Source organism: Castor canadensis, chromosome 19 (genome assembly GCF_047511655.1).
Source record: "Castor canadensis chromosome 19, mCasCan1.hap1v2, whole genome shotgun sequence".
Taxonomy (NCBI): Eukaryota; Metazoa; Chordata; class Mammalia; order Rodentia; family Castoridae; genus Castor; species Castor canadensis.
In genome coordinates this window covers 21,103,074-21,126,806 of record NC_133404.1, presented here as the reverse complement: position 1 = coordinate 21,126,806, position 23,733 = coordinate 21,103,074, and the positions used below count along the sequence as shown (strand labels likewise).

Genomic DNA, 23,733 nt, shown 5'->3' with positions numbered 1-23,733 from the left:
TGCCTAGAGGTCCATCTCCCTTGTCCTTTCTTTGTCTATGGAAAGCCAACCCTTTCCAGCACTAGGTTTAGTGTCTATAGCTTCTTCCACAAGCTTCTAGTTATTTTGTGGAGGAATAATTTATTGATATATTAATTCAAATTTTCTCTTCTGCGTACCTCTTAATTTCTTAAAGGCATTAAGCTGGATGGAGTGGCGAGGCGGGCAGAGACAATTCCTGATACCTAACTGGGAAGAAGCAGAGATCCTTGTGCAGCCCTGAGGAGAGTAAGGATCCCAGGGGATGGCTCCAGACTCCAAGGTAGCTGGCATCAGGAATGGCTGCCAACATCCAGGATCCACTCAGATGATGGCACAAAGACACCAAAGAGCACACTGAGGCAAGTGCACTGTGGTAGGAGCTTATCATTTAAGGCACATAACTATGCTAGGATGATGGTCACCAGCAAGATCACACCTTACTTGCCTGGTCCTGTGAGCAGGTGTCAAGGGGCATTATAGGTGGAATTAAGTGTGTAATCCTCAAGAGATGTCTGCACAGCTGCAGAGTTCACTGCCATCTTGTTTCTGTCATTACCATCTTAGGATCATCTAATCATACAGGACAGGACACAGTAATGAAATGGAAAGCAGTCTAGAGATAGGCCAGTAAGCTTTTCTGTATGCCATGTTAAAGAATTTCAACTTTACGTTTTTGCTAATAAGACATAGGAGTGATTTCTCAGTAGAAAAATGGCATATTTTTGAAGCAAAGCACAAGCTTGGAGAATTAAGAATAAAAGTAGAATGTTGGGTGGAGATAGTGAAGAGAAGACATTGTGGTACCCATGCTGGGAAATTTACCAGTCTGACTCCAACCAGGGCCCTGTCTGAGCACCCCTATCCAGATGGAACACCCCCACTGCAGCTGAGTACTGCTAGATTTTCTAAAGGATGTTGCCTGTGAACAAGCAGATGAAACATGTCCCTCTGGGTGTCTTCGGAGGCAGAGTGGGTCTTCTAGTATGGAAGACAGCCAGGCTGAGGGTGTTTAGAGATGCAAATAGCCCATGAGGTGCTGGAGAGAAGAGGAGGGGGCAAATTGACAGAAGAACATTAGTATTTTCCCTTATTATCTTATGGAAGGAAAATTCTAATGGTGATTGCATCTGGAAGGTACCAGGAATGTTAGACTTTGGTAGGAGTTTGAGAGCTCTGCTCTGTGTTAGTTCTTGCTAAAGGTAGCAGTAAACCCTTTCAATGACAAAGCCTGTTGTCTTCAGGACCAGGGAGGCACGGGTGTTTGGGAACCTCAGTCTCTGATGGTTCCAAGAGGATGTGGGTGGAGAAGACCTAGGTAAATAAAGTGTGCCTACAGCAGGAGGGGTGGCTCTGGCATCAAAACAATGGCAGGGGTTACTCTGCCTAAAGAAGGGTGACTTGAACCTGTGTTGCATGAGGTAGGGAGGACACTAGGAAGGAACAGCTGCACTGGTCTTTCCAAAAAAAAAAAAACAATTAAAAGAAAGACTGCAGGAAAGAGCTCTATTTCACTAGTCTTTATGTCTATCCAGAATTTCCCATTGTGCTTTATGTCACAAAAGAGTGGACAGAAAAGAGAGGGAATGGGCCACTTGGCTCATACTAGGAGTTTTATAATGGATCAGGGAAGTAGGGAGTCAACTAGTTGTATCCTGTTAATTCACTTTGCTCCATTACTTTGGCTTACCACAAAGAATATGGGTGATAACCCACCAAATATCTGATTTGTGAATCATGATTAAAAACATATTTAGTTACCTCTTAATGAGAATCAGTAAGTTGGGAGGTCGTTTATTTATTAAATAAGTACATTTTGCTTTTATTTAAGTGCTCAACTTTTTTTTTTTGAGATAAGGTGTTACTATGTAGCCCAGAGTGGCCTCGAACTCATGATTCTCCTGTCCAGCCCCCCAAGTGCTGGGATTACAGGCATTCACCACCACACCTGGATACGTGTCCAACATTTGAACATATCTATTTTAAAAGTCAATATGTTAAAATTAATATGCAAATAAAGTTGAGTCAGAGAACAATAAAAATGGAAGATGCTTATTTTTAAAATCAGTAATATAGAATTTATTCTTTTCAGTAATAATAAGTGGCTTATTACACTATTACTTAGAATCTCCAAAAACTGATTTTTTTCCTCTAAGTAGGAAGAAAACCTAGAAAGCATTATTTAGCTCTAGAAAAAAAGATTATTTCTTTCTCTTTCTCTATTTTTTAAAATTTATTTTGGTAGTAATTGGCTTGAACTCAGGGTCTTACACTTGCTAGGCAGATGCTCTACCTCTTGAGCCATGTTTCCAGCCCTAGAAAAATGCTCTGTTTATATTCTGTAATGTTTTAAAGAACAAAACTATGTGGCAAAGAGTGTGGTGGTCCAGCTCAGAAGGAGGACTGCCTCACTGGAGACAGGCACATTACTACACAGAATCATCCTACAAACCTTCCTGCACACTTCCTCAAACCTTGAGGCTCAGGACCTCAAGGATAGACACAGGAAGTCCTTCTCAAGTAGTCCAGCAGGTGAGAGTTTCACACAATCAGCAAATGCATTTCTAAAAAGACTGCATGCTGTCCTTGAAATGCATTTAAAAATACTATTTCTTTTCTAGTTATTAAAAGTATCAGATGAAAACTCCTAAGGGATCTTGAAATGCCAAAGAAAGAAATGTCTTTCTTAAAAGAATGATGAGCTTTCATGACTCTAATGAGTTAGCTTCACCCAGCTTTAAAAAAAAAAAAAGACTTTTATGAGCTTTGTTCTCTCTTACTATGAAAGTGAAAAGAAAACATAACAAAACAACCTTGCGAGTCCAATGGGACCAGACCTGTGAAGACCAGCACTCATTACAGACATACTTGGCACAAGCATTTGCACTTTGGAGACACACTCTGTGTATACTGGTAGATGCAAGAAACTGGATGCTGCCTCATGGGGAGGTGTGGTATGTACAGGAATGTAAGTGCTCTGCCATTTACACTCACAGAGGCAGAAAAGGAACAAAATCTACTGAATGAAGCAGGGAGTGACCAAGGTAAGACGTAGACAAATAGAGAGACAAAAAAAATCAAATGCCATGGAGGAGAACACTGGCCTTAGGTCTTGAAGGAGGAGACAACATCAACCAAGAAAAAAGACATTCTAGGTAGAGAGGACAGGATAAAAAGAAGTCAAAGAGATGACAACATATGTGGTAATTTTTGGAAACGGACAGAGAGAGTGAAGAAGATTCAAGAAATGAAGTGAACAGAATGTGGAGTTGAGTTTTCAAGATTTAGTGACAAATCTATGTGACTTGCTGTCCTGCATTCCCCAGTACCTTGTGGCCACCACTGTGTGGTTGGGAAATGACCTCATGAAGATGAGAGTTTAAGTCTATGCCTCTGGACTCTCATGAATGAAGCTTAGTCTGAGAAAGGCCGTACCTGCTTCCCCATGGGCAGAGTTAATGACTTGCAAAGCTCAAATGCTCCTAGGTACTTTGAACATTTATGGTTACCTTGTAGCTGTCAGAGGACACGGTTCCTAGGACATAGTACCCAAGAACAAATACATTTTACATCATTCTCTCTGAGAGGGTGAACATTTGTAATGAAAATAGTAATAATAATGCAGGAAACACTTACTCTGGTAGACAAAGGAACTAAGTATTAATTGAAGTAAGATCTTAGTGTAAAAGAGTTTAGCTGCTTTGCTTATGGTTTTACTTTTACATTGGTTTCATTTAAACGTGAACCAATAGGTAGAAAATTGGCAGATTTTTTCCTCTAAAAGAATTAAAATGTTATTAAATTCTGCTAAATCTCAGAAACCAAATGTTTTAAATAAATATTTCCAACAATTGCTAACTTTTCCCATTATCCAGAATGTAAGTCTTAAAATAGAAATAAGTGATTATGGATGAAATATAAGTCTGAAATGCCCTTTATAGAATGACGGATGACTTGCAATTTTTAGATGATTTCATGAATACTCGTTATTTTGAAGGGCCTATCTCATGTCTACTATAATTAGAATCATTGATTTCGATGTAGTTTTTCTTCCTGCTCTAAACCTTGACAGGTGCAAACCTTCAAAAACTAAAATCATTTCATCCAGAATACATCACAGAGGGATTTTTTTTTCCTAGAATATGTCACCAGGCTGGCACACTGGGTATTTCATTCTCTACTTACCTTCTAGTTTCCAGTTAAGTAAGAAATTCTAGTTTTAGAAGAATAGGAAAGAATTTGTCATGGGAGGGATGAAATCTTCAGTGAGAATGATACTGAGTCTAAGGCTTGTATTCCTTGGCAAGAATTACGACTTTCTGCCATCTCATGAAATTTAAATACCAATTGGTCAACTTGTGAAATACTACAAGGCTTGTAACTATAATGTGTGCATTTTACCCAAGACTCACTCTTGGCTATAGAAACAACTCAGTAACAGGATACACAGTTAAGGCCGGGGCTTATATTGTGCTACTGTCTGAGAAGAATGTAAAGGAATATACAAACATTTTGAACATTCAGGAATCAGTTATTAAGTTAAGACATTACCTAATCACTAAATGAAAGAAAAATCTATTCATGATTTTCACTAGGGTCAATAATTCATAGCCCTAGAGATGGATTTTGATGGTAAAGATCCTTTGTTGGTGGCCTACAATGACCCTGAAGGCACTGTTTTCCTTGACATGCATTATAGGACACACATGGCGTTCCCAGGAAAGACAATGAGAAAGAAGCCAAGTAGCTGTTGGTCAGGGCAAATTCAGCATGGTATTGACCATGCTGATGAAAGAGCCAAGTGTTATCACTAAAAATCAACACGCGAACATTACATAGGACTGCTAAAGTTGTCCTGTGTACACAGTATCATTCTGCTTTCCACAAAATTTGTGATTATTTTCTCACATATCTAGTATTTATATCACTTGTTATAAATTTTAGGACGCTAATTAATTTCCACTTAATTCTTAGGTGAGGAGTAATTTTTAATACTAGTCTTTAGGACATCAAATATGTCCAAAATTAGAATACATGCATTTGTATGTTGACTTCAAGACCTTAAGAGCTGGTTGACAATTAACTTCAACAAAAGGAGAGAAACAAAATTTTGGGAAAACAAACAATAAAAATGAATTAATGAATCAACTTAAAATTTCCACTGCATCTGATGTATAATATATTTTTTGTCCATTCTGCTAATTTCCTCTAAGGATATTATAGGTTTTTTTTTTCTTTTTGTTTAAATTTCATGTTTCCCACTCAAAAAGGCATTTCTGTATCACAAAAATGTGTTCTAAACAGTCTCATTTAGAAGAAAAGAAACAAATTTCCAATCTGTTTAAATAAAGAGAGAACTGGGAAAGACAGCGTTGTATGTGGATGTGTCTGTGTGCCTCTGCCATGGAGACAATCATGACATGATGAATTCTGGTTTCCTTGGAAATGGTGCGGCCAAGGCACACTGTGTATTGACAGTAGGATGTGGACCTCTTCAGAAGCACAACAGTACAGCACGCAGTATATTTTCCAGTAAGAAATTCAAGATAATTTTGTCTGTGCAAAGTCTGGCTTTATTCACAGATCCTGGATTTTTCTGACCAACTCTTCTTATGCTTTGCCAAAAGGAAGGGTGACATTTGCATTCATTTAACAACACTATCCATTCATGATGGTTTGCTGGCCTGTTTTGGGCCATGGAGGGCATAGGCTGAACTCCCAGGAGCCATTGATATCCTTTAGTGGGGAAGACCCATGATGGGAAGAACATAGGAAAGTAAAAGGGAACCCCCATGGGCTTGGAAAATAAGTAGATTCAACAAGAGGAACTGAAAAGAGATGTGGGACAGGCACTACGTGTGAATAGGCAGAAATCGATTCTTGAGGATTTGAGGAGGTGAGACAAGCAGAAAGGAAAATTTTAAAAATTATATAGAAACTAAAATGTAATTCATTAAAATACTGTTGTAACATAATAACTACTCTTTTTATCTAAAACAATAAAATATGACATCCACTGATCAGGACACTTTGTGACTGCGAGGCTGTGACTGCAGGCAGAGCTGGGCTGAAGGAGGCTCATGTTCTCACTCTCGAGTGTGTAGCAGGGTTTGCCAAGGCAGTGTGTCCTCAGCCACTGCTGCTGGGGTACAACCAGCCCTGGCTTTTTGCAGAGCACACTTAAGAGAGGCTGGGGCCAGGGCCAAGGACAGGGCAGATCTATGCGAGCTCCCAACCAATCACTGCTCCTGCTTGCTCACTCATACCTTTGCACATTGGATTTTCCCCAGGGGACTGTGACCAGTGACCAGCCAGAGGGTGGACCAGAGAGGTGTCTGCCTACCCCAAAACACAGAATGGCGGCAGGCTGGATTATCAAACTGGCAATTTTACAACTGAATATTGAATCATTGGGAAAAACAACCTTCCATATAGGTGGCTGTGGTGGCTCATACCTGTGAATACCAGCTACTCAGAAGGAAGGTGGAGACAAGAGGATCATGAGTTCAAAGATAGCCCAGGAAAAGCTAGTGAAACCCTATCTCTAAAGTGAAGCAAAACAAAAAATACAAACAAAAGGGCTGGAGGGCATTGCTCAAGTGTTAGAGCACTTTCCTAGCCTGTGGAAGGAACTGGGTTCAGGCCTCAGTACTGAAAAAAGGAAAGAAAGAAAGAAAAAAAAAGGCTTCTCTATATTAAGTTTGACCCCACATCAGTTTCATTAATTTTAGAATTGTCTTTCTGTCCTTTTTAGAGGCACTGGGAAGATTCTGGCTTCTGCAGACCCACAAAACGTTTGGTTTGATGTGAACCTGTGACTTGCACAGGAACATAATTTAGATTGTGATCAATAAGCTTGCACAACTCCTACTGAAACATAATACAAGTATGTGTACAGTGGCTGGTGCACTGCAGGTGTGAGGATGGGGACTGGGCCAGCACAATGGAGGGAAGGCCTACCCGCTCGCTCTTTGAACGGTCATTCTTGGCCTTGGCTGTCTTTTCTGCAAGCTTCTTCTGCCTTTGAGGACCTCTTCCAAAGAAAATGTAGTTGACAAAGGCGTACTCCAGAAGGGCCAGGAACACAAAGACGAAGCAGCCCATCAGGTACATGTCAATGGCTTTGACGTAGGGGATTTTGGGCAGAGTCTCCCGCAGATGGGTGTTGATGGTTGTCATCGTCAGCACAGTAGTGATTCCTAGTAACAAATGGAGGGATGAGCATTGTAGCTTTGCATTTTCACTCTCCTGTATTTTCCCAAACAGCATAAATTATTAGGACACAATAGACTGAATGTTTATCAGGCAACTGGACACTCTAGAGGATGATATCGCCACACCTTGCCAACATACAAAATGGAGTCTTGAGAGTGGGAAGAGAGCTATGCAGGACAGCTAGAATACTTACAAAGACTAGAAGAGATGAAAACACATCTAGAATTTACCATAAAACTCCAAGAGTCTGGATGGGAAAGAGTCCAGGAAGACACCTGAACTTTAGGTGGTCCACAGCTGAAGTGAGGCCCCCTGTAGTAACAGGGTGACACCGCAATCCCTGTCAGAAGAAAGTCATTCCTACTACAGAGCTAACTGGAGCCAGAGGAATGAGGCAATGTTTTAAAATGATTAAGGAAGGGGTCTAGGTCTGAGCTCTGCTCATCTCACTGAGGGATTTCCCTCCTCAGCTAGGAGAGTGTGCATAACAGCTGCTCAGGAAACGTTTGCTCAAGTGTAGAGACAATGTCTTTTCCTGTACAACAGAATCTAGTCGTGCTCAGGGCCAGTAAGCAGATCATTTGTGGTTCTTTTTAGTCATTTTGTTGAATTCCTTGCATGGTATTGTGTGAATGATCTCATTACCTCCCTAATCAAGCTCAGTTGAATCCTTCAAGCCACATAAGGACCCCATTTTGCAATTCTCCCTCCCATAACAAGAGACCCTGTTCATGCTACACAAAGATTCCATGCTGAGTAAATTGAGGCCATAATGACCAGGGACCACAGTGGTTAGTGATGAGACCACAGCTTGTTAACTGAGTGGTGCTATACTTGCAGAAAAGGCATGGATCCCTCACTTCACAGCTGAACAGTCATGGAGGCAGCTGACATGCTGTCTTGGAGACTGTACTTCTGCAACCTTATGACATCTCAAAGGAACAAGACAGCTCCGAAGGGCCAGGCCTTTTCTTCTCATCAGCCAATTTTCCTGAATGTGACTACTAATGTGAGTTCCGGCACTCAAAGGACAGAAAAGCTTCCTCTGCCGTACCAGGCCTTCCTTCAAAAAGGAGGCTTTCAAAGGGAAGGACCTAGCTAGGAACACTTCATCCTCACTAATCCTAAAAAACAAATGATATAACTGAGGCCAAGAGGCAGCCCCACCTCAATAGGCCAGCACCCCCAAGATAGAGGTTCTGGGGCAGTCAGGGCCATTCTATACATGGCCCCTGACCAACTCTCCAGGGGAGGGTTTAGATTTGTTAAGCATAATAATTTGCACCTTTCAGAATTCCTATCCCTCCCCAGAGGCAGGCATCCTTACCCTCTGTGTCCCCCAGGGAGGACCTTGGGACTGCAGAGCTCAGCTAGTCTGTGATGAGCTGGAGAGGAGGGAAGAGAGCCAAGTCTTTCTCTCCAACACACGCTCTCCCTCCCTCGAGCTTTGAACTGCTACTAACAGCAGAGGAGAGAACTTGAAACTATTTTTATATGTCACTGCAAGCTATGATTGCTTATGGAATATATGGAAATCTAAGGTGCCAGACTATTTTAAGGTTCTCCTTTAACATCACATTCATGTGCACCTGGAACTTTTTAAAATTTGAACATGGCAATGGGATAATTACAGTTTACAAATAAATGTGAAAACATCATGCAAATGCTACCAAATTAGGCATTCTTGGCATTATTCAGAAATTTTGTACGGTTGCTGCCACAAGTCTCTACCCTCCTCCCTGTCCAAATGGGTTCAGGAAGTCTAAATGCTTTGCTTTAGTCATTGCTTTGCTTCTTAAGCTGGGTATTTTGAATGGGCATGCGTATACAGGCTGCCGTAGATGTCCCTGGTAATGGGCTGAAAGACACAAGGATGAGGACACTAGCTTGTTCTACAGGCTGTCAGCATGGTCAGTGAGGCCCTGGGGAACATGGGCTAGGACCCCACTCCAGGCCATCAGCACTGGGTCACAGAGTGCACTGAATGCTTGCTATGGTCTGGATATGGGGTGATTATGGCCCCCAAAAGTTTGTGCTGTTGAGACGTGGTGGAACAGTAAGAGGTGGAGCCTCCCGGGAGGTGTTCGGTCACTAGGGACACTGCCCTTCCTAGATCAGCCTTCCCTGCTGCCTGGCCTCCTGTCTTGCCATGTGATGTCTTCCTCTCGCAGGTTTTGACACAACAATGCCATCTACCATGTGAGGTTTGCTAAGGGGGTTGGAGCAGAGCTGATGTTGATGTCATACTCTAAACCTGCCCAAACTGTGAGATGACGATGAAGTAAAAATAACCTTATTTGTATCATATAATCAGAACATCTTATTGCTCTTCTTCTGATCCAAGTAATGTGGCCTATAATACAGTACTATACATTTTCACTTTTAGAAGTACAGACGTATTATTCTCTGATCACTAGACTTCCATGTTTTGAGGAAGACTGCCTAATGACAATATCCCACTTTGCAGTCTGGTGGTTGCTAACATTGTCAATTCAGCATCTCTAGAGGTCAGATCTTGGGCAGAAGCATAAATCAGGTCCTGGAGTAAAAAGAGCAGGTGTGATCACAGCTGAAAATCAGCAGAGTGGGCTTCGTGTCTGCTCCCCCAACCTCAACTCTAAGTCCCCCCCAGTGCCTGGAGTCCAAGAGAGCACTCCATGGAGGTCTTTGCTGACTGTCTCATCTGTGCAGACACTGCATTGTCACAATCTCATTTGCAAATGAGGTACATTTACCACAGTGAAGCCCTTGGGACAAGGCAAACAGTACTCACAGTATTTCATAGAATGTGACACAAGGCAAGATGCTGGGGGAGCAGATTTCTGTAATCAAAATCCTCCTAATCATGGCCACGTTCTCATGGAGAGTCATAGAACAAGGCAGCAGCTTATAGACCAGAGGGATCCATCCATAATAATAATGATGATGATGATGATGATGATGATGATGATGATTATAATTATAATGCTTGCTTGCTTGGCTTTTAGCCTGTTGTTTTTTAATCCCTGATTATTACAGTGCAGTAACTAACTATTCCGTGTAGTGTCTCTTGACACTTCAGGAACTACAGGGGTCATGCCTAAAACTATGGAAAGTACTGAACTCATGTTTTTTCCTACACACATACCTATAATAATGTTTAATTTATAGATTAGACATGCACAGAGATAACAATATTAACTACCAATAAAATAGAACAATTATACTACATTGCAATAAAAGTTACTTAAAACATGAATTGCATGTTTGAATTTTCCATTTATTTTTTTGGATTACAGTTGACCATGGCTAACCAAAACTGCAGAAACTAACTAAAACTGTGAAACTATGGATAAGGGACTACCACACTTGTGGTGAATGAGGGAGAAGACTCCAGAGCCAGACCAACTGGACCGAGATCTTTCTTCTGATACTTAATAATTAATGGCCCTAGCAGAGAAGGTGGCACTTGTGTATTTGAAAAGTATCTGCCTCATCATTGCCCTTGCTGTTTTGATGATATAATTCCATGTTCATGACCTGTGACTTTTTCTTAACCAACAGCTTAACCAATGACATTTCTCGATATAAGCAGACCCAGACTCAGAGATAGGTCTTACGCTGGCGGGAGGAACAGAGGGGATGAGTGAGTTGCTGTCACTGTGAGACCAGACCTGCTGGACTCCTGTATGGAGTAAGACCCTGGCTGTCTTTTAGATCTCTGGATCTTATTTCGCCTGACTCTTATGAATATCAACTCCCTCATGCCTCCATGCCTGCCTCTCAAGGCCTCCTGAGACCTACCCAAACCTGACAGTGCTTCAGGGATGAAGCCTCAGGACCTCCACCTCAGGAAAGCTACAGAGGCAAGATTTAGGCTTGCAATAATAATGCTGTACTATTAACACTTTCATATAGATATATATGAGATATATACATAACCCACTTCAGATAAGACTATCTGCTTCATATTGTAGAAGACAATATTTTACACACAAGGAGGTACAGAATTTTTAGCAGCTGGAAAACGTAGCTATTCATACTTTCAGTACACCTAACTCCTGTAACACCAGATCATTATGGTCCTAAAGTACTGGTATTTTTCCAATGTCTGCAGCAGGAATGACAAATTCTCTACCACAAACTCACTCAGAAGCTTATGATGTTTTGACTCTAGTCCTCCACTTGCATAGGCTTTTTCCAGGGTTGGTGTGTGTGGGGGGGCACAGCAAATTTTTATTCGTATACTTATATTGCTTTTCTTAAAAGAGAGCATCTGAAATTGTGTGAGCTAATGGCCCTGCAAAATTTGGATCTGTCCCTACAGATTCATTGTCTCTGAGTTTTGCAGGTACAAAGAACAGAAAATAGTTTAATAAAGAGCAATCTAGTCATATTAAAAACAAAAAAGACCAAACTTCCCTAACAGGTTATAGGGTAACTTTGGCAGACTGGAGAATTCTTTGAGATTTTTTTTTAATTTTTATTTTATTCATATGAGCATACATTGTTTGGGTCATTTCTCCCCTCTTTCCCCCACCCCCTTACTCTCTACTCCCTCCCTTACCCCCCTTACCCCTTGCTACCAGGCTCCTTGAGATTTTTTAAAAGAGAATTTTGCTTATTTATTCATTAGAAATATGCAACAAATATAAAACTCTTAGTTTTTTGATACTTTATTCTTCTCAAAGTGCTTTTTTATTCACCTAGCACCTCCAGGGATAGCTGCCTGATTCACTTTCAAGCTGTAGTTATGTTACTTCCCTATTTTTAAAAATTTAATCTTAAAGACAACTGTGAAGCAGCTGTGTGTCTAAACCAGACATCCATATAAACATATTCTCTTAGGAAAAAAAATGTTGATCAGCCCAAAGTCCTGGAAAAGCTGGTTAACAGAAGAAGGAAGACAAGTGGGATAACTGGAATGTAGAATTCTTATGCTTTTCTGTAATCGAAATGTTGATAATTCTTTTCCATCAATTTTTTTTTTTTGGTGGTGGTACTGGGGTTTGAACTCAGGAGTTCACGCTTACTAGGCAGGCACTTTACCACGTGAACCCCTTCACCAGCCCCTCCATCAAATTTTAAAGAGTTTATCATTAATTTCACATTTGGGAATTAAATTCAACCTTATAAGGGACTGAGGATGGCTTACCATCTCTGTGTTTCACTAAAATGTATGAAGTTTAATGATCAATAACTAAGAATAATGTTTCTGAAAATATAACTCTCCCCTTAATAATCAAATGTTTTAAAAATATTAGGACTGCTGAGGGTGTGGCTCAAGTGGTAGAGTACCCCACCTAGCAAGTACAAGGCCCTGAGTTCAAATGCCAGTACTACAAAAAAGAAACTAGAACTTATAAAATATATTGTGGATCAGCTAATAATCCAGTTGTTAAATAACCACTGGTCAGAAAAGATCACTAGGACTCTTGGGAGCCATTCAGAATTAATTTCCTATTTTGATGATCATTAAATTGTGTAATTCCAATTATATGCTGTAATATTTGACTATTTTTCTGACTTAAAAAAGAAGAATGCACAATTAGTCAAGTTTTCTTTCTGGGCCATGGAATAATTTCCAGCAGGAGATGTTAATCCTTGCTTTAAAATTAGTGTCAAAATAGTTGTATTATGCAAATATCCTGCAAGCATATTTTTCCCTTTCATGGGCATGAAAATTCACATTTGAGCCTTATAATTAAATTAACACATCAAGAAAATTGTGCATGAAATTAGTGTTTCAAGAAAAAAAGGGACTATGTGGGTAAGGCTGGTGTCATGATGTCAAAAAATGTAGTTGAACTATATAGCCTTTAAGTCCCCTTAATACTATCATGATAAGGTCACTTTATGTTTCAGATAGCACTTAAAAGTAGCACATACCGAGGGCAACTCTGGCCGCAGATGCATCATAGTTGATCCAGAAGGACACCCACGAAAGTATGGTAATCAGTATAGAAGGCATGTAAGTCTGGAGGATGAAGTACCCAATATTTCTCTTCAACCGGAAACTCAGTGAGAGTCGAGGGTAGGCACCTATGGTAAACAGACAAGGACTTTACACTGGAGGAGACACAGCAGGCAAGAGTTTCCGTGGGTTAACGGCCTGCGCTGAAAAGTCCATGGAGTAAGGGGTGATCCACACCATGTCGTTTGCTTTATCTGCCTAATGATATTTACAGAATTGAGAGGGAAGTGCATTTCAGTCTACTTATGAGACAATGATGAAGATATTCTTCTAAGAATGAGTGCTTGGCTGAAAGCTGTCCCTGGAAAACTTTGGGGAAGTTTTTGACATAGACCCAGAAAAATAACAAATGCCTTTCTTATTTTTTCATTGATGACTGCCCTCTTCTTATCCTTTGTAGACAAGGGAGAGTGGGTTCAAGACTTTACTAGGCAAAATGGCTTTTACAAGTCATCCCCACAGCTTTATCTAGTACACTTTGGGCAAAGGTGCTGAAGGCATTGACCCTAGACCAACCGAGATGGTTCAAGGGCACCTGAGAAACAGAAAGGCAGAGAAGTCCAGTCCTTGAGACAGCAACAATATCCAATAAAATGCTCTGCACTGGACACAGAAAAGGCCAGGGGAGCCAAAGAGATGCACCTGTTCATGTTTTAGTTTGTTTGTTGAGACAGGGTCTCCATAGCCCAGGCTGGCCTCTAACTTGCAATCCTCCTGACTCTGCTGCCCTAGTTCTGGGATTACAGCTGTACTCCACTATACCTGGCTGTCCATTCTCTTATAAGTAGAATCCAGTGATAATTCTAAGAGGCATACATAACTCCACCATTACCTCCACTCTGGAGTGAGAAAGCAACCCATCAGGGGTGCCACATTTCGTGTTGTACTTGTCTTTTCTATTTTGTCTTTCTTGGTAAGGCATGTGTCACTTCTGTTTCTTCCTGTGCACTCCAACAGAACACATCACCAGTTCAAATCCTCCCAGCTCCTTATCTCCTAGATTCAATGAAGTTGCTTGAAAGCCAACCAGATAAATAAAGGGCTTCTCTACTCATCCACTTCCCTGAGCCTTCCCCTCCCACCCTCACAGATGGCTACTGACTGTTCCTGAGATTGCTTATACCCCAAGTGTCAGGAGGCCTTGCCTATTTTGATTTCCTTCTATTCCCCGACTGATAGACTCCTGTTCTCTTGATCCCAAATCCAAGCCTTTTCCAGACTTCACTTCATATCCCTTCCTGTGTTTGTGCCTGCATTCCTTTCTTTTTCTCATTCATGTACACAACTATTACCTTTAGATAGAAGATGGTCAATTATCTCCCCTGCCTTACCTACTTATTATCAAGCACATTTTCAACCAGAATTACATAAAAGACAAAAGAAATCACCTAATAAACTCAGCACTTGAAGACTGGCAGTTTGAGAACATTCCTCCAGTCTTTTCTTGTGGGGGGTGTGTGTTTGTTTTTACAAGGCTCTAATCAAATGTATATGTCATTTTGTTAGTATAACATAAATATTTGCATAGTTGTCAAAAATTGTGTCAACACAATTTAAAATTCTTCCCAACTTTCTATCAAAATATATAGACATACACAAAATTTATAGTTTATAAATACAAATTCCTGAATCCTCTAGGTGATTTCCATTTTTACAAAACTATAAATAGTAGTCTTAAGAATAACTTTAAGGAGAGCTCTTTTGCTATATTTAGCCTTATTTCCTCAGGATGAATATGCCAAAAGATAAATTGGTAGGCCAGTGTTTAAGGCTTTTGTATGTACTGTTAAATTATTTGTAAAAGGATCATATACTGCCACTACCAGCACTTTGAAAAGCACCTGCCTCATCCTGGAGACATGACTATATTGTATGATGCATCTCTTAACTTTTGCTAATTCTCACGAGTACATATTTGTAGTCTCTCTATTAAGTTTTAGTAAGCACTGTACCACTGAGCTAGTCTTAGCCCTGATTTCTTTAATTATTTCCTATCTGTTTATTGGTCCTCTGTGTTTATCTTATGAATTAGCTCATAATTATTTTATTTTCATGATTTGTCTTTCTCGTTACTGTGTTTACATTTTCATTTTAGAACTTATTATACTAATCCTTGCTTATGTCATCTGCAAGCATTTTCCAAGTTGTTTATTTAAAACTTTATAAGGAATTTGAGTGGGAGACATTTCATTTCAATATTTAAATTTTATGTGTAATTCCATCTAGCAATTTCATTTTTTTCCTTGTGATTTAATTTTTTTTCAGTACAGGGATTAAACACAGGGCATCAGGCATGCAAAGCAAGTATATCACCAATGTACAATAGCCCCAGTCTTTCTTTAAAATTTTATTTTCGAGTCTGACCTTGAACTATTGGTACTCTTGCCTCAGTCTCCTGTGTGACTGGAATTGTAGGCATGCACCACCATGCTGGGGTCCTTGTGATTTTTTTAAATCTTGCTTTTTAGCATTAGGTAAATTAGCAACAGAGATCTACCCATAAACTGATTTTGAGTTTTGGCAACTATTTTAGAGTTTGACAGACATGACAGTACACATTGATTAAAAATTAGTTAACTAATTTTGTTGATGGATGAAGGCTTCCCTCTGCATGGATTTAATGCAGATCTACTGTCTATAATCCATTCCATGAACTTGTGGAGCACTGACATGATGAGTCATTGAGCACACTCATCACAGGCCTGCGACTTCCAGGATCCTGGCCCTCTGCTCCTTCCACATATTCCAGAAGCATGGACACCCACTGTCATTCCATACTCAATAATCTTCTGTGGCTCACTGCTTCCCACAATCATCAAAACACTTATCTAGAGTGTTTGCCCAGTACTGTCAAAAAATGCAATCAAAACAAAACAAAACAAACAAACAAACAAAAACCAACAACAAAACCCAAACCAAACCAAAACAACAACAGCAAAAAACCCCACCAACAAAAAAATGCCATCTGGGAGTTTTAATTCCGCCATGTTTTCCCAAATTGACTTCAGTCTTATTTTCTACCAAAATGTCTCTGCATTAAGCAAGCTGTTTTCTAGTAAAAAAAGAGTCTCACAGCCTTCAAATAATTGTCTATATTTCTTGCCTCTACTAATTAATACCCATTATTCTTAGGAAATATCTTTATGTATTTATATTTTAATGCCTTGGTCAAATGCCACATCTTCTGTGAATCCTTTTTTTCCTCCCTCCCAAATGTAAGTGATCACTTTCTTTAATTGCTTTCCTTCTTGTTAAAAGAATAATTATTAATATTTACCAAGGTACGATCTACCTCAATGCAGTCTCCAAGCAGAGCTTGTGAAATAACATGTTTTTATACATATGGAAGAGCCTAGGTAAATGTCTAAACCATCACAGGCTCTGAATTAACACATCCATACACTGAATGAATGAAAGTAGGAGTGTTTAGAGTGTTTGTGTGATTCTGCTGTTGAGTTTAATACACAAAGTGTTCAATACCCTCATTGAATCTTAGTTTGAGATCTCACAGCAACTTCAGTATCTTTACTGGGGTAACTTCAATGTTGGATCTTCATTGGCAATTTGATGGTAATCTCAAGTCTTATCATTCGTCATTTGCTTCCTCTTGCTTCAGATAGATGTCATTAACCACTATATTTGGAATAGTCTTTGTATAGCCAGTATAGGTTGTGTGATATTGTGGTAACAAATATCACCTAAATGAACAAAGATTTATTTTTTCTGATTAGGCTACATGGCCACTTTGTTCTTCTGTCTTCCCATAGTGTTTTTGGACATTGTGGTGGAAGTGTCACACATAAATACTTTTATATTTCATTGGCCAGACATCAGTCATGGTCTTATTGCCAACTCTTACATCAGACAGAGCAGTTTAGTTCTCTCTGAGGAAAGAGCAAGAAATATTTTTGAATGACGATAGAATTTACCAAATTTCCCAACTTTTCATTTTCCAAGTCAAATTCTTAACATTTTCTAAAGTAAGTCTTCAGAAAAAAGTACTCCAATAGAAATTGAAACTAACACAGATGCAATGAAGAGCCACTGACATTGTTGTTGGGAAGCTCACTCCCTGACATGAGGGAGGGAGATAATGACATGACTACATGGTCAAACACTTGGAAGATCATCAGAGACCTTTAAGGAGAGAATATTCATCATATTTAAAAATCACATGAATTTCTGGACATTGGCCAAGATAGGCATTGACATAGAATTTAGAATTAAGAAAATATACCACTCTCTTATGCATTCGTCTAGTGAGTATATATTTATTTGTTAAAAGTGAAATGCCACTTCAACCAAAATTTTAGGAATTTAGTATCTGTCCCACACACCCCACTCTGAGGAGGAAGGGAGAGTAGAGCAAATCATGAAGATGTAAAAAGATTGATCAGTGCTGTCCACCAGCTCCTTATCCACATCTGAGAAGCTCAACAGAGCCAGCCTTGCTAACACTGAGGCATGTACTATCTTGGAGACTCAAATACATTCTGGGACACACAATGTAGGGATGTAGGGCTGCAGGCAAGGTTTCATGCTAGGTACACTGAGATGCTCATGGAAGAATAGGATTCCTTCAGGCAGGCAGGAGAACTTTGAAGATAAAGGACCTGGAACAGTCATGAGATGGTATGACAGGAGACCTCAAAATGGTAGGAAACACTAGAGTCATCAGAGGTAAAAGATCTCTATTCTTCTAGGCAAGGTCTTTGGCCATTTGATTTGCATCTTAATGAGTGCATATGAGTCTTTCTGTAGCTCTGTGAGCTCAAGTCTTTACACTGGCAAGATGGAATTCCATGATTCTTGCTATGTATACAGGAAAAAGTTCCCAAATGACCATAGCTCGTGGCTACTTATTTATAATTAAACAGCTCTGAGTCACCAGCACCAAGGCATACCCTTCAAGACAGTAATGGAAACTTTAAAGTGACAACAACAATGCACTGGAGCCCTGATGCTTGTGTGACAATGCAGATGTGGTCAGGTCGCCAGCAGATGCTGAGCCAACAGGCAGGGGCATAGCCCCTGAGCACAAGAACATCTTTCTAAGTCAGGGCTTCCTTGGCAAAACTATCTAGCAAAGATGCTGATCTCAATCCTTTCTTCCCAGATGCATTAAAAGTTATACCAAGAACAAGGCTCCAGCCTAAATTTAAATCACTTTTTAGACATTAATATTTTTGAAGAACTCATTAAAAAAAGGTGCACATAGTGTCCTGCTGGCTGTATAGAGTGATAGAGCCCCTCCAAGTATCTGTACAGTAATACATTGACATTTTAACAATGGCTGATGAGCTGATCCTGCACACGTGGCCTTTTACTGTAGGGCAGAGCTGTGGCACTCTCCCTCCACTTCTGAGAAGCTCTTGGTGCTTCTCTTGGGTCTTTTATCATGCTGTCTTGTTCATTTTATAATCTACCTTTTATTTTATCTGTAGCCTAAAATTAAAAAAATAGTGTTACTATCTAGGCATGTTGCCACAGGACTATAATCCCAGCACTTGGAAGGCTGACTCAGGAGGATGGAGAGTTTGAGCTACAGAAAATAATAATGTAAGATTACTAATTTTCTCACTCTCATTACTATGCGCCTTGTTATATATTGAAGATTTCTATAGGAAGGGAAATGTATGAAATGGAAAAGAGAGAGGGAGGAAGAACAGAACTAGGAGAAGCACATCTCAAACAGCAAGGTGTCTGATCTTCCACTGGGTCCTCTGCTCCCTGCAGTAAAAGTGCTGGCCATGCCAGATTGCAGCACAGGAATGGGTGCCTGGATAATCCAGCCTCACAGCTTTTTGGGGGATATTTCTATTGAGAGACTGACATCTCTCAGACACTGTGCTTCCTTGTGTCTAAAATCCGGGCAAGAATACAACGAGTGATAGAAAAGAAAGATAAATTAGAATTCACCATAATTAAAACCTGTGATGTTTCAAAGGATACCGTCAAGAACACATCAATAATGCTTACAAAAATGATAAACAAATTTTAAAATGGGGAAAGGTTTAAATAGCTATTTCTCCAACAAATATAGTCAAATGAATAACAGCTATGTGAAAAGATGCCTAACGTCATTACTCATTAGAGAAATGCAAATCAAAACCACAATATGATACTACTTTATATCCACGAGGATGGCTATAATCAAAATGACAGATTAACAGTGTTGGTGAGGATGGGAGAAATTGGATCCCTGTGTACTGCTGGTGGGAATGCAAATGGTGCCATGGCTTTAGAAAACAGTCTGAAAGATCCTCCAAAGGATAAGCACAGAGTTCACATGACCCAGCAATTCCATTGCTGAGTGCATGAGTTCATTTCTCGGTCAATGAAAACATGCATACACACTAAAACATGTACATGAATGTTCACAGCAGTCTAATTCCTAATAGTCCGAAAAGAGAAATAAGCCAAATGTTCATTGACTGATTGTTGGGTAGACAAAATGTGGTATATTCATACAACAAGCTATTATTCAGCAATAAAAAGGAGTGAAAGAGTAAGGCATACCATAATATGGGTGCATGCTAAGTGAGGAGCCAGTCACAAAGGACAACATTTCATGGTTCCATTGACATCAACTGTATAGAACTGGCAAGTCCACAGGAACAGAAAGTAAATGAGTGGTTGTCTAGGGTGGGGGAAGGCAGACTGGGGGAAATGACTATTAAAAGGAACATGGTTTCTTTTTGGGGTGGTAAAAACATTCTAAAATTTCAGTCATAGCTGCACAATTTTATAAATACACTAATCACCATTCAATTGTACACTTTAAATGGGTTAACTGTATAGTAAGAATTATACGTCAATAAATCTACCACAGAGAAAAATACCTACTTCATGTATATTATTGGGAATTATGTGACTTAATTCATATGAAGTATTAAATAATATTATTTGCCCCCAAAACCACACATTCAGTAAATACACATTACTTTTTTCCTTCTCTTTTTCTTCTCCTTTGGTACTTCTTGTGCTCATGATTCTGTATTCAAAGTGGTCTCACTATTGTGCATATTGAAAAATTTTTTTGCTAGGGGTCTTAAAGGCAGTTCCAAAAGATGAAGGTAAAGAATTATTTTTATAAAGAAGATGTAGGACAATGGATTTTTGAAAAAACTCTGGCTTCTATAGTGAGACATATGTCAGCAACTCTTAAAGAGATTTCACAGCAAGAAGCTGAGATCCTTCAACTCTTTGGGACCAGGATGGAGGATGCTCTGGGTCCGCCATTTTGGACCAATGGATTGAATTGTTTCGGGTAGGACTCTTAGGACTTCTAACAAAAGGAAACAGTGTGAAAAAAAGAATGGAGAATCGGCTCTAGAATTTAATGTTAAACTATAAGATGCAGCTGGCAATTCCTTCCTTTACCATTTCATGTAATATCTTCTCTATACCTGTAACATCTCTATTTATTGGCCCAGTGGGTAATAATTTGACAAGTCTTTTGTGAAAACTAAAGTTTGGTGTTCAAGAGTTAACAGCAGGACGTGGACTTTAAGGAAAATTACTAATTTGTCATAATTATGAATGAAAAAGCAAAACAGTATTTTGAAAAATTGATTTTTGAAGAATAGGAAATTCATATCTTTTAAATGAAATGTGTCATAATTCACTTTGGTTTCTTCTCATAGTCTTTCTTCTAATCTTGGGCAGTGTATTCTAAAGTAAAGTCAGAATGTCACTACAAAAATTTACACCGGAAAAAAAGAAAGAGAAATAAAAACCCCACACAGTTACAGAAGCATATGAAATAATCTGTTTTCCACGTATCTTGCCAGTCTTTTAGCCCAAAGAAAACTAAAAGGTGATAAGTATACTTCAGATTGGTAAATACTAGGCATTACAAATTTTTTCCAGTCTGTAGGACATACTTTCAGGACTAGTTCAAAACTGCGATCCCAATCTGGTAATCCATGCTTTCACAGTGACACAGAAGGGGATTGTTAACTTCAGAAGAATATGTTTGTGGAAATAAATTTAGTGCAGATTTTCTTTGAACCTGATCCCTTCTCCTTTCTGCCACTCCAGGGCTTTTCAGCCTTTTTACAGCTTGTTATGGTTACAACCAAAGATTCATATCTCTCTACTTTGAGCTTTAAAGTATTTTCCTCAAAAGCACACTATGCTAAGTAACTGCTTCCTCTATACAATGTTATCAGAAAAAATACAGAATTATATGATTCATACTTTCCGAAATGTTAATATAAGAAATATTTCTTAAGCTTTCTTTTTTGTTCTTATATACTAATATCTTAAACAAAATTAGAATTATTAAAATAAATACAAACTCTTTTGAAAAATAAAGAGGCATGAAAATAAAACACGATGCCCATATACAGTATCCCTTGGTATCTTTGAGGGGTTGGGCCCAGGACAGCCACAGATACCAATCTACAGATGTTCAAATCCCTTACATAAAATCATGTAGGGTTTCCATAAACCCTATGCACTTTAAATTATCATATACTTTAAATTACCTCTAGATTCTAATGTTTCAGTTCTATGTGAAGAATTTCTCGAGACAGGGCTTTGTCAGGTAGCCCAGGCTAGCCTTGAACTTGTGATCTTCCTGCCTCAGTCTCCTGAGTGCTGGGATTACAAATGTTTGCCACCACAATTGGCCCTTATGTAAATAGTTTTTGTACTATATTGTTTAGGGAATAATGACAAGAACAGATGTCTGTAGGTGTTCAGAACAGATCCAGTTTTTCTTTCTGAACATTTTTGATCTTTGGTTGGTTAAGTCCACAGATACGGAACCCACAAGTATAGAGGTGTGACTCTACTGAAAATGACTGGGGGGATAAAAGGGACAAAAAAGAATACATACAGCTCCTTGAAGACACTGGAGAGGTACAAGCCAGAGAAAATACACACCAAGGGCTGGAAAAGGAAACTGAGAGAGGAGATGCAGGAAGCTGCAGTTTTAGAAGAGGAAGATGAGAAGCCATGCTGGACACTGGACAGACCCATGGGATTCAAAGTCAAAAACAGGAGATAGAGACAATCATGAAGGGGAACCATACCAAGTCCCTCCGCTTCAGGATGGATGAACTTACACAAAGCTTTGTTCAGGATGTAAAGGTGAACCATAAGGACTCATGTGTGAACAAAGACAGAGTCTGAACTCAGAATCATCTGAGTTCCGGCAAGTGGATGAAACCAACCCTGGATGGCTAATGCTTCTTGCTGCTGCTAGAATCAAGCAGATCTCTCTCTGAAAGATGCATTTCCACAGTGAAGCATGAGACAATGAGACAGTACAGATAGTGGAAAGGAGGCAGAGATATACAGAAGACACAGATTTAACGAGTGTGTTGGTGGAAGTCTAGAAGGCAAGAGTGAAGCAAAAGCATTATTTGAAAAGCTGATGGCCAACAGTGATCCTTCAGCCAAATATTCAGGAAGATCCATAGACTACAAGAAGAATTACAGTGCAACCCAAAACTTGGGACATGTAATAATGCCAATGAAAGCCAAAAAAAAAGCCATGAAACCATCTAGATGGAGAAGAAAAATACCTTATTTCCAGGTAGCACTAACTAGACCTATGCCTGTCTTATCAAGAGAAGCAATGGAAGTCAAAGACAATGCAACAAATAGAGAAATAAAAAAAGTCCATCTAGATTTCTATCACTGACACATACATCCTATGTGAAAAAATGATACAAGGTCATACCTGTACAAAATTTAAAAAAAACTGCAAGAAACTGTAAGAGCTGGGCATGGTGGCTAATGTCTGTAATCCTAGCTACACGGGAAGCCATAGGTAAAAGGATTTTGACCTGAGGCAGGCTCCAGGAAAAAAGTGAGACCCTATCTGAAAAAGTGACCTAAAAGCAAAATATGCTGGTGGTTTAGTACAAGTAACAGGGTGCTTGTGCAAGACCTTGAGTTTAAACTGTAGTACTATCAAAAAGCAAGAAGAAAAACAGAAAACATATAGGAAACTTGTTATCGGGAGTCTCTCATTAAAGAAAGTACTTTAGAAGTGTTCTTCTTTAGGCAGAAGGAAAACATTCACAGAAAGAGGTTTGGAGCTAAAGAAAAGAATGACTAAGAAAGAATGACTTAATTACATCTAAGTGTACAATTACTTCAATATCAGTTTGAGGTATTCATACATTGTATACATCATGGCAACAGCCAATAGAAGTCAGAATGAGTAACTATGCAGTGACACACCACAGTCCTTGGATTGTTTGAGAAGAGCCAGTCATGTCTTAAATTAGTAGACATAAGTATGTAAGTGGCTCAAATGGTAGAACCCCTGCCTAGTAGGTGGGAAACCCTGAGTTCAAAGACCAGTACTGCAAGAAAAAAAAAGAATAAACAAAATAAATAAAAATAAAGACAGGGAAGTCTTTATTTTTATAAAGACAGGGAAGTCTTTATTTTTATAAAGACAGGGAAGTATTTTCTCTACTTAAAGCAGTAACCTAGCAGGGAGCACCATGACTTACAAAGATGAATAAACCAACAGCACAGAACAGAAAGCCCAAGAGCAGACCCATGTACCCAATTTATGACAA

At 39.3% G+C, this 23,733-nt stretch overlaps 1 protein-coding gene across 2 annotated transcripts in view; it reads right to left on the bottom strand.

The window, feature by feature from the left end:
* Gabrb3 (gamma-aminobutyric acid type A receptor subunit beta3) overlaps positions 1-23,733 on the bottom strand; it is a 229,922-nt gene that overhangs the window by 5,753 nt on the left and 200,436 nt on the right. For both annotated transcript variants that reach the window (XM_074062041.1, XM_074062040.1), the window contains exons 7-8: positions 13,102-13,254; positions 6,979-7,217 (exon numbers count right to left, since the gene is read on the bottom strand). In XM_074062041.1, coding sequence (XP_073918142.1) covers positions 6,979-7,217; positions 13,102-13,254 — 392 coding nt within the window. The remainder of the gene's footprint in view (positions 1-6,978; positions 7,218-13,101; positions 13,255-23,733) is intronic.